At 44.7% G+C, this 11,498-nt stretch overlaps 2 protein-coding genes across 4 annotated transcripts in view; one reads left to right on the top strand and one right to left on the bottom strand.

Moving 5' to 3' along the window:
• The first annotated feature begins 1,835 nt into the window (after nucleotides 1-1,835).
• Nucleotides 1,836-10,711, top strand: ninj1 (ninjurin 1). 2 transcript variants are annotated; one of them, XM_053652931.1, is made up of 4 exons: nucleotides 1,836-2,456; nucleotides 7,764-8,001; nucleotides 8,187-8,354; nucleotides 8,994-10,711. In XM_053652931.1, the coding sequence occupies exons 1-3, from the start codon at nucleotides 2,397-2,399 to the stop codon at nucleotides 8,327-8,329; spliced, it is 441 nt and encodes a 146-aa protein (XP_053508906.1). In that variant the 5' UTR covers nucleotides 1,836-2,396; the 3' UTR covers nucleotides 8,330-8,354; nucleotides 8,994-10,711. The 2 variants fall into 2 exon arrangements, with proteins under 2 accessions (XP_053508906.1, XP_053508908.1); XM_053652933.1 differs by lacking the exon at nucleotides 1,836-2,456 and adding an exon at nucleotides 6,744-7,608.
• A 3-nt stretch (nucleotides 10,712-10,714) lies between these two features.
• Nucleotides 10,715-11,498, bottom strand: part of card19 (caspase recruitment domain family, member 19) — a 5,230-nt gene continuing 4,446 nt past the window's right edge. For both annotated transcript variants that reach the window (XM_053652929.1, XM_053652930.1), the window contains one exon: nucleotides 10,715-11,498. This exon is cut by the window's right edge and continues 579 nt beyond it. The gene's annotated coding sequence lies outside the window, so the exon portion shown is untranslated.

Here is an 11,498-nt window from a genome sequence, read left to right as displayed (position 1 = left end):
CGTCCATGTGATTCAAAAAATAATCCGAGCGTATATAACTAACAACTCTGAAAGCAGTGAGCAGCTCTATATAAAACAACGTTCATGTCCTAAAGAGTCTAGCTGTGGCTGAAAGGAATGTCATGTAAACTACACAGTGAGCACTGGCAGCGGTAGCTGTACGTCTCGCAGCACCTTACACTGTCAGGCTCGGCCGTGATGTTGATATGATGATAGGATAAAGTGTCTCACACACAGCGTGGGTTTACTACAGCGCTCAGTGCCAGAGGCTCTGGTAATGTTGCAGCTGGTAATTAGTTTAATTGCATGTGTTTAGAGCCTGAGTGACTGTTTCTGCTGTAAGAGCTCGCAGCTCTTTACTCTGTAAGTGTGAGGCAGCGTGTTGTTTAGGCCTCTACACATATGCCGTCTGATGCTGCGGCCCTCGCGTCCGATTTCTGCTGGTTTTAATTATTATCACCGTGTCAGGCTGTGTAGGATTAATATCTCCATCAGATCACCGTGGCGCTGTTCTCCTCCACTGGATGTTCATCTCAACAAAATGTAGTGGAGCTAAACCTGCTCAAATTCTCCCCCTGATGGAGATTACAGTTATTGAGGCATGAAGTCCTAAACGCCTTTAACAAAAAATGGGGGAGGGGGGGTCCAGGATCTTTCTCATTTAGCATTATGAAATAACAAATTAATCATTGTAGCTACATAAATCAGTGCACATTGCGACTTTTAATAAGTACACTGTTTCAGATAGATAACTGCACAGTTGTCTAAAGTGCAGGGAGAGTAAATATAACAAATAAACAAATAAATAAACAAAAGTGCAGGGATAGTAAATATAACAAATAAACAAATAAATAAATATCGCAGTTTTCATGTACAATGCAAGAAGGTAATATCGCTTATAGAAAAGCAGTGGTAGCCTATATGTATACACTCGTGAATAAATAAGTAAATATTGTTTTATGTACAATACAAGGACACAATACAGGAAAACAGTGTTGTTGTTGTTTGTTTGTTTGTTTGTTTGTTTTACAGCTGAAGTAGATGAAGGTGCAAATTTGCTCTTATTTCATTTTACACAGTCCTTATTCTTTACCACCGGAAGGGGGCAGTAGAAGCCAAAGTCCTTCTGAAACTCATTAGTCATCTTTGGTCTTATTATTATTTATTGTTCTCTCGGATATGAAGAAGGTACCAAACTGTTGTACTGTTCCTTGTCGCTGTAATATCAATATACTGTCTTTTACTGTCTTTTACCCGGGAATTAATGTGCATGAGGTGTACATTTATGAACCTTTTGGAGTAGTGGTAAATAAGGTCCAATCCTGTACAGTAAATGTGTACAACAAAGAAAAGGTTTCCAGGTAAAAATGTACGAAAGGTTACGGAAAGAAAGTCATGTACGGCTGCTAACTAAGACTAAGACTATAAATGAAGACTCGCGGATAGTTGAGGTGTTTATTACAGTCCGCAGGGTAACAGGTGAGTGCTGTGGATCACCTGTCCAATCACATGTAGCCTTGTACATTTTACACCCAATTAACGGCTGGTTAAAAGAGGTAGGAAATGAACCCACAATGTGGCGGAAAGTGAAAGAGAAAATGATTTACTGTTGCTTATCGAAATCCCTGACCTCTGTTTCACTCCTCGCCCTGAGCCGCACACTTCCGGTCTCAGAGTGGGTGAAGTCGATGGTTTTCAAAGTGGGGGCCGCCAGGGGGCTCCCGGGGGCAGCAACAATTTGGTGTGAAAAAAAAATTCTCACTCTCAGACACACACACACACACACACACACACACACACAATCAATTCCTAATGTAATGTAATGTAAAGATGTAAGATGTAATTATTAATAATAAAAAAAGAGGGGATATATTCAGAAGTCTGTATTTTTAATGTGTTTTAAAGACATCTTGCAAAAGGGCGGCCTCGGTCAAATGTTAATGCCATTTAGGGGGCCTTGCCCTGGAAAAGTTTGGGAACCCCTGGGTGAAGTAGTGGCAAAATGAGAAGTGGTGTGTTGTTGTTTGTTTGGAGCTCTGTGTGCATGCTGTGCAGGAGGAGAGAGGAGAGGAGTCTGTGTGGGTCTGATAGTGAAAACACTTAAACCCAACCCCCCGCCTTTAACTGCTCCACTTCAGCTCAACATTCATTTACTATTACACACACACACCACTTACACACACTCTCTCTCTCTCTTTCTCTTTCTGAGGCTGGTTCACTTACACACACACACACACACACACACACACACACACACTCTCTCGCTCTCTCTCTCTCTTTCTGAGGCTGGTTCACCAACCCCCACACCCACACACACACACATTCTCTCTCTCTCTCTTTCTGAGGCTGGTTCACCCACACACACACACACACACACACACACACACACGGTGGTCATGGCGTCCGAGACGATGGAGATGAACGGAGATGCGGACAGACTCAGAGAAGACGGAGAGGTGAGTCACTGTTTCAGCTCACACTGTAGCCATGTTATTCCGGTGACCGTCTCCTCCGCTGTGAGACACTCCTAACACACCCAGTAATGTTGGTCATGTAATGTTAAAAACAGCACGCGGTAATTCAGTGGCTAAAACCTGTTTACTTCCGGTCAGTTGGTCTGAACAAACGCGGGACGGTAACACGATTATCTACAGAGTTTCACCTTAAAGAACAAACTTCTCTCCTTGTTTGGGTTCACGTGTATTGTGTGACACACAGAGCCATTGTGAATAGAGAGAGAGAGAGAGAGAGAGAGAGAGTGTGTGTGTGTGTGTGTGTGTGTGTGTCTGTGTGTGTTGCTATAGTTACAGTAACCAGATAGCGCTCTTATTGTGGAACAATAATGAGCTGTTAATAATAGAGGTTTAATAAGCTACAAGTCTGACTAATGAATAATAATAATAATAATAATAATAATAAGAAGAAGAAGAAGAATAACAATCAACAGCAAAACTGTATTTATAAGCTGTTGTGCTCGGGGAAATTCCTTCACATGGTGTCATTCTGACTGATGTATACACTTCTTATCTGAAATCTGAACTAGACCAGAACTAAGAATGAATACACTTAATAAAATAAATAATAATAATAATAATAGTAAATATAATATAATAATAATAAAATATATAATAAATAAATGATGAAATTAATTAGGTTAAATTAAAATGAGATAAAATTAATTAAAATTAATTATTAATAAATTATAAAATAATAATAAAATATAAATAATAATAATAATAATATAATAATAATAATAAATAAATTCCTTCACATGGTGTGATTCTGACTGCTATATTCACTTATATCTGAAATCTGTTCTGGCATGTTGTCGTGGAAGTTTACTCAAACCAGAACTAAGAATGAATGCACTTAATAAACGAACACGTTTTCCTCCGAGCTCTCAGCTTTGTCTTCGCAGATGAAGACTTGAGATCGGGATGAACTTCAGAGTACTTACTTACACTTACAGATCAGAACCAGGATCGTTTTATAGATTCACCATATAGCTTTACATGTGTTAGGAACCTGACTCGGTGTTCGACGCGATTTACGACCCACCCGTCGCAGACGACGCGACGCGACGCGACACACGACACGATTACCCTCAGAGTATTGCACCTTAAGCAGGAATTAATCGACTGGGTCGTGATTGATATCGCAGCGGAGGCAGAAATAGCAGCCGGATGCAGTTTAGGGTGCAGTAAACCACACAGTGGTGTAATTGTGATGTATAATAAATAATAAAAGCTAGGCTATATATATAGCAATGATTATATGTAGATTGATTGTTACTGGCGGGTCAGCTTGTGATCACAGAAACTTCCAGGGGAGAGTTTCGACGCTGCGCGGTTTTGGTTATCAGGGAGCGGAATAGATTTATGGAAGAGGTCATTAACACTGCTGTCGTCTTCGTCCTGGCGATGTAGAGGTCTTCAGGTGATGACGGATTGTCTCGTCTCGCTAGAGGAGGCTGCGCCAGACCAGACGGCGACGGCAGACGTGAGGGTGTTTTCCGTAGTGGTAGTATAGAATCGCGCCATGGGGTAGATGGAACTTTGCCAACACTGCAGCGTTCCCGGTTGATGGTTGATGTACGCTAGCTCCCGTTTGAGATCCCGTGTGATGGTGGTTAGCGGGAACTTGCGAAGTGAGTGCATGTCTGTGGGTTTTAAGAGCATCGAGCTCGAGGTTGTTCCGGCTACACCAGGAGGCCGGCTGTTGAACCTCCCGGTGGTACTCTGACTCGTCACCGTCGGCGATGCGACCGATCACAGTAACGTCATCTGCGAATCCGATCAACTTCACACATGCATCACTAGCAGCGCAGTCATTTGTGTAGAGCGGAGATAAGAGGGTTGAGAGGACACAACCTTGTGGTGCGCCTGTGCTCCTGTGACCGAACTGCTTCCTGTTAGAAAGGAAGTTTGGGATCTCCATAGAGATGGAACCAGGTACGTGCACAGTGACGAGTTTCTCTCGGAGCTCCGGGACGATGATGTTAAAGGCTGAGCAGAAATCTACGAGGAGAGTCTAGGCACACTTTTAATACGAATGTTAACTGCATCGTCTACAGATCCGTTGCTTCTGCAGGCAAATCGCGGTAGATTCTGAGATAGCGGATTTGAGAAACCCCATCCCCAGCCTTCCAAAGATGTAGAGTTGGTGTTAGTTAAGGCGTAATACACAGTGAGTTTTCAGGGGAGATGAGGGTGTGGGGTAAAAGCCCTTGGTCAGCAGTGTCAGTCCTTCAGAAGCTGTACAGTGTGTTTACAGCTTTGAAAGAATTTCGTTGCCTACTTTGCAGTTTTATCCACTTCTGCTTTCTGAAGAACACCGCGGCTCAGAAAAAACGTGAGTTTAAATCTCACCGTGGTCAAGCTGCCACTGTTACGCCCTTAACTCTCATCCGCTCAGTTGTGTAGATAAATGAGTCCAATATAAATCACTCTGGATCCGAGCATGAATGTAAATGTCAATTTTAGTCTGAAACTGCTAGGATTAAAGCCAGATTAAATACTCTCATTCCCTCTTTCCTACCGACTCCACTCGGGACGTCTGGAAATGATTGACAGACTGTTTGTTAACGTCAACCGGTGAAACTCCAAGCTACAGAAAAGTAGGAAAATTCCTGTCAGCTGACTCGGAACGACCCGACGTTCATGTTAAAATAACAGAAATCCCTCAGCTTTCCCTCCTCACCGTCAGCATGAGGTTTAGTTTCAGTATGCGCTGCAGTGGTGTAAGCGTGGAAAGAGTGACTTTCGCTTCTCGTTCTCAGCCGCGTGTTTCTGCTTATTATCCGAAGCACCTCTAGTCCGAGGTCACGCGAAGGGTCCCGCGTCCTGACACTTATTAACCTTGCGGCGGGTCTGAACAGGTGAAATGGAGAGTCACGCTGGTTTCTAACCGACGTCTGTGCGAGAGGTGGTGGGAATCCTCATGGGAGATGGTCTTCATGCTGTAATTATAATTAGGACGGGTATTTTTTTGGTGTCTGATCAGAAATGCTCTCCATGTGGGCACTGGGTAATAAAATCTAATAAAATAACACGATTATGAACGCCTCGCTGAGTGAAACACATCTTCAGCGCTTTTCCAAACTACAATTTCCTATAATCCTTTTTACCCCCCAAGACTTTCTCCCTAATTTTAGTCTTGGCCAATTCCCACCCTCCGGTCAGGTCTTCCCAATCTTACCATAGGTACGAATCAGGGAGGGCGAAGGCTACCCGGTGCGTCCTCGGAGACACGTGAAGCCGGCACCTTTTCAAGCTGCTGCTCCTGGAGGAAAACACGATCTGCCCTCTTCTGCATGCCCGAGCTCGCAGGCGATTGGGCGGAGTCACCGTGATTGACAGGGGCAAGAGAGTATGACCCGTGGCCACGGATGGCTGTGGCATCACAGCCTGATATTGATTCATAAACGATTCATAGACGATATATAGACGATATATCGAAAACCACGACGTGTGGCGCAACGTGCGTTGAAGTCTCGTCAGTTTTCCCTGCACGTGCATTTCCTGATTTTGTTTTGTTCAGAAGAAAGGGAACAATCACGCAAAGCGCTCTGTGGAGCTGCGAAGCATAAATATTTGACTCATAGAACGTTCTAGAGATCTTAGAAGAAGAGGAAGTGGGGGGGAGGGGGGTGAGAGGGAGAGAGAGCGAGATGGACAGATCCAGTGTAGGAGTGTTGAGTCTGTCGGTCTTTTCCTGTCGTCCCACACAAGGGCTCGTCTGTTGAGAAGACGCTCGGCTCCACCCGAAAGCGCTGGCACGCGGCGGGAAACAAGTTTTGGTCTGCTGAAGCTTCGTAAACACAGCCGAGGCCGTCTGTGTCTACAAACGTGACACGGCTGTCCAGATGTTCTTAGACCGAGTTGTTTAAAACGACGACGTCAGAACACGTTTCATCGTCCGCCTTTCATTCCGCCGATGCAGCGCGGCATTGTGTTGCCGTCCTCTTGTGGTTTCCCTTGTCAAGGGCAAGGCTGGAACCATTTCCTGTTTTCCCAGAAAACCCAATGGGTCACATGACCATAGCGATACAAGTTTGGCTCACGCCGTGTATACTTCACTGTGTATGTTCAGCCCACGTGTTATCGTCACAGTGTTTCTCACCGGCATTTCGGGGCAGTGTTTGTTCTCGTCATAATAAAGCCGTGTCTTTCTTATTTTAAAGCAATTTCATATCTTTAACCTCACGCACATCTTAATTCAGTGCACCGGATGAAAGCTCAGCGAAAGTTCGAATTATGCCAAAGGAAATGACATCTGATTGGTTTTTATTCACGCTTTCACCCGGAGAGGTTCTGATGTACACTTCTCCGTCCATGAGCGGCATGATCTCGTTCTCTCTGACCACACTGACTGTCCACGCGTCCTTCACGCCATTTCTGACAGGAAAACAACCTACAGAAGCCACATCATGCTGCAATAATGAGACACAACAGTCGCCAGATCAAAAAAAAAACAAACAGCAACCCGTACTTAAGTTATTCACAAGCTTTTCCTGTTAAAGTGGGCGGCCATGTTGGTGTTTTTAACGTAAATTACCCGATTCTCTGTCAGCATGTCTAAGCTCATCAAGGTTTAAACATCTCGCCACGTCACGTGGATAAAATACATTATTTTTAGGTTCCTCGGGTGACCTCGGATGCATGGAGGTTCCGAATTCAATCGTATAGAATAGAGCGACATTTTTTAACTTTTTGTCACCCAAAACTGGGGGCGGGGGGGGGTGCAAACATCGTGCGCTCAGATGTATAAGCACTACTTTTGAAGGAAGCGTCTTTATAGCGTCGCAGCTGTGTGTTAGGAAGTTGGGGTGAGAGCGCAGGATCAGCCGCAATAATCTGTATCTCGTCCACAGCGAGTGTGAAATATGAGGAAGGAAACGCACTCTGGATATCCGTGACCTCCTGCTTCCACCCGTGTGGTGACGCAGCGGACCGTGAGCTCGCTTTCACTTCCTGTGTGGGAGAAACGCACGGCGTCGCGCGGCTGGAATTTCACACTGATCTCGAAACCCAGTAGAGTTTAAGTTAAAGAAACGGTTGAACATTAAAAAGGGTTTTCGGTCGTCCGGATGTTAAATGTCACGTAAGGGTAGGCCTCTTACTTTCTAAAACACCAGTGTGTTTCTTTTACATCATTTCCTCAGTGATGCTCTATTTATCCCAGTGTAATTACTGTTCATCAGCCTGGCTCAGGGTGCTGTAATAACAGTGTGTGTGTGTGTGTGTGTGTGTGTGTGTGTTTAGGCTCCGCAGCAGGGACGCAGGAGGAGGATGTCGCCCCCTCTCAATATGAACCACTATGCTAATAAGAAGAGCGCGGCAGAGAGCATGCTGGACGTAGCGCTGCTGATGGCGAACGCGTCTCAGCTGAAGGCGGTGCTGGAGCAGGGGCCGAGCTTCACCTTCTACGCACCAATCATCACACTCATCAGCATCTCACTCATCCTGCAGATCATCGTCGGAGTTTTGCTCATCTTCATCGGTGTGAGACACACACACACACACACACACACACAGTAGATGTTTTCCCACACTTTATTTCCCTGTGCTTTCTGACACTGAACCGAGAAGGTCCTCCTGTTCATCTGGGTAAGAAACAGCGTCTTTAAACCTGTTACCGTTATGGTTTGTTAATTCTCCGCCGTGTCTTTGGTCGTTGTTCATCAGTGAAGTGGAACCTGAACGACGAAAGTAAACACTACCAGCTGAACGTCCTGGAGAACGTCTCCACGGCCCTCGTGTTCATCATCGTCGTCGTGAACGTCTTCGTCACGGCGTTTGGCGTGCAGCGACCCAACACGGGCGCCTGATCGACACGGAGATCGCACGCGTCAGGTACGCACACCGACACGTACCGACACCCGGAGCCGGCGTCCTGAGGATGCGAAACCCACAATATTATGATATAAATATTGTAATTAATGTTATTTATTGGCGAAGAAATGAACTGTGAGGTAATAGTTAGGAAAATAAAACGCTAGACCCAAAACATATCAGGCAAAAATTCAAGCAGCGATCATCGGGGTCCAAGCATTACTTCGCAAGTAGGCGTAAGACGGTAGTGTGCGTACACAGCAGTGTTATTAGCCTGTAGCACAGCTTGGTCACCGGTGATAAGCCTGTAAAATGCCTGCTGATCTTCTGATTGGCTTTTTGTGACCCCGTAGTTTAGAAAGCCACAGCGACGGAGCATATCAACCTTCGACCAGGTCAGGGAGAACATCTCAACCCGCGCCGAGCACGTTTGATGCATTTCGGATCACCGTCGAGGTTGAGATCCTCCTGAGTAAATACGCACGTTACGCAAATAAGCTGAAATTTCAGCGGGCGGGGCTAAGCCGGACAAAACGCAAAAGGCTTATTTTTCTATTGGGAGAGAAACAGAATTTGACCGCAGGTCTCAGGGTTCAGGAGATATGGTCACAGTGTACTTCAAGATCCTCAGATTGATTCCAGCTTCAAAATCCTTCTCAGGTCCGAGGCAGTAAGAAGCGCCACTCGAGCGCCGCTCGGGTTCTGGGACCTACGGAGGACGTTTTCACCTTCACCTGCTCATCGGACCTGCTGACCTTCTCCGTGACTCGCTGTAGGAGCCAGAGACGAACACAAACAGGACTCTGTAAAAAACATCATATATATCTATATATATCTATATATAATAATCCTAGGTCAAATTTTGCCCTTCAAGTGACTGTGTTCACGTTTGTGTTATAGACGTTTGGGATTTATTGCTACTTAAGACAAATGAAACAAATGCTGTTTGGGGTTTACAAATTCACAATTATCTCCAAACTAACGGCGGGAAGCAAAACTATTCCACGTCATATCACTGCCTCGATGAAACGCACGCGTCATATTATATTCATTTAGATCAAAGCCGAACGACTGTGCGTCATCGCACGTGGTGACAACGGGTCACGCGATCGATGGCGATATTAATAGTATCAGTGTAAAGAATAACGGCAGAATGAAGACACTGGCCCTTATTCATCAGAGCTGTGTAGAACGGGAGTACAGACCCGAGCGCGAGTCGCTACTCGGTCCTACGGTTAACGAGTCCGCGTTAACGGACCCCTTCCTTACGAGAAACACCCCAGTGTTACGGAGACGTTTCCGTGGTGAACGCGGTTCATACAATGATTTCGTATGAGAAGAGAAAGTAATGAGTCCTGTCGGGTACTTCGATTGGACACGAAACACGGCGTAATTTGATCACGTGTCAGGGGTCAGGGGTCAGGGATCCGGTAATGGGATAGGATTCATCGGTGTGAAGATCCGAAGAAAGATAAGAGATTTCAGCGAAGCTGCGTTAGAGCTTTCTGGAATATCTCAGCTGTACAGGAATAACAGATATCCATCCTGAACAGATCACACTGACCTGAATAATAATAATAATAATAATAATAATACACGCTTTGATGAATAAGAGCCGGAATGTTCCGTGTTCACGAGTTTCCACTACGCACGTTGATCTCTTTTATAGCTATTTTACATCTTTTTTTTTTTTTAATGCATTTGAATTATTTATCGGAATCAAAAGGTGTATAATGTGTGTGTGTGTGTGTGTGTAAGAAATAATTTTAACAAAAAAAAATCTAATTTATAAAATTGTAATGAGTCTAATCCACGGTTTTAAGACGAGTCTGATATTTTTACTTCCGGCTTGGTTTTGTATGTGTTTTTGCACTGAATATACCACGGAGCTTCCAGTTCAGCACGAGGTGTGTGTGTGTGATGTATCTGATATAATCAAACATCAGACACCGAACAGACCTAGGCCAATCAACATCTGAGCATGCAGGGACTCGTATGCCTTTATTAATGCACTTATCACTTCCCCAAACTCCTTCCTGTTTAAAGATGTTGCCTCGGTTGTCTTGCTATCAGCTGCTAGCAGCAAATACAAGTGAGGAGGATTCAAGGCTGAAGTTAGAGCGCCATCTGGTGGCCAGGAGCTCCATTACACATCACGGACATGTAAAAACATTCCGCTGCTTTCATTTCAGATCCGATTCGGTTTTTTTTTAACCTGAAATAGATCGGTTTTATTCGTGTGTATGTCTGTAATTTGTCATTATAAAGAAACTGAACCTGTATGATATATTACTTTAATATGATTGTTTTAGCATTTCTTCTCTTCTTTTTTTTTTTATTAAAAGACAAAAAGAGGAATAAAAATAAAGATGACGAAGCACTGGGGTTCGGATGGATTTATTTTGTAAAACGCTTCTGCTTTGGTAAAATTGGTACAAAAAAAAAAAAAAAGGCAAGATAAGGCACAGTGTCAGGTGAGCGCCGTGTACAGCTGTAGCTCTTAAATGAAATGCATTCGAGGCTGAACAAACTTTCATAGGAATATAAACATTTACGTAAAACCTCAGATTTGGTTAAACGCCTCGTTTATTTGAGAACGTCGAAGCAGCCGTGCTTTCTCACACGGCGAATGAGGAGCAGGAATAAGCAGGAGGTTATTAGCATGAGCTCCTAAAGGACTGGCCCCCGTGTCGTTTGCGTGACTTTAACCCTGCGGTCTGAGATAAGCGTGTTTAACGTTTTGCTCGTAATCGGGTTTTACGGAGTCTACAATTTTGAGTGAATTCACAAAATCGTGAAAACGACTAAGCGGCGACGTCGACGGCTTGTGACGTGTGCGTGGCGCGCTCGGCGCCCCCGTGTGGCCGACCGCTTTAGTGTATGTTCAGCTACTTGCAGCTATTTAGCTGAGTACTTGACGTTTTGTCAGATGGAGCCCGCGTTCGCCGGGACAAGCTAGGAATCTCTAATGCGGCTCCAGGGGTGTGTCTTTATCCGGATCACCTCACCGTGCTGCTGTCATTTGAAAACATTTTATCGTAACGTTAGCAGGATTACGTACGATCAAAAAGTGACAAAGGCGTGCTCAGTTCCGCGTGTCAGGTATGACGCGATGAAACGACCTCGGACGATCGAACGCAGGGTTACAGACGCAACTCGGTCAGG

The sequence above is a fragment of the Ictalurus furcatus genome, chromosome 21 (assembly GCF_023375685.1).
Source record: "Ictalurus furcatus strain D&B chromosome 21, Billie_1.0, whole genome shotgun sequence".
Classification (NCBI taxonomy): domain Eukaryota; kingdom Metazoa; phylum Chordata; class Actinopteri; order Siluriformes; family Ictaluridae; genus Ictalurus; species Ictalurus furcatus.
This window is presented reverse-complemented; position numbering and strand designations above follow the sequence as displayed.

What these genes read in the sequence shown, in the direction of transcription:
- ninj1 (XM_053652931.1), top strand. Translation starts at nt 2,397, where the DNA reads ATGGCGTCCGAGACGATGGAGATGAACGGAGATGCGGACAGACTCAGA. An exon ending in GACTCAGAGAAGACGGAGAG is followed by an intron (nt 2,457 to 7,763) that starts GTGAGTCACTGT and finishes GTGTGTGTTTAG; the next exon opens with GCTCCGCAGCAGGGACGCAG. An exon ending in AGTTTTGCTCATCTTCATCG is followed by an intron (nt 8,002 to 8,186) that starts GTGTGAGACACA and finishes GTTGTTCATCAG; the next exon opens with TGAAGTGGAACCTGAACGAC.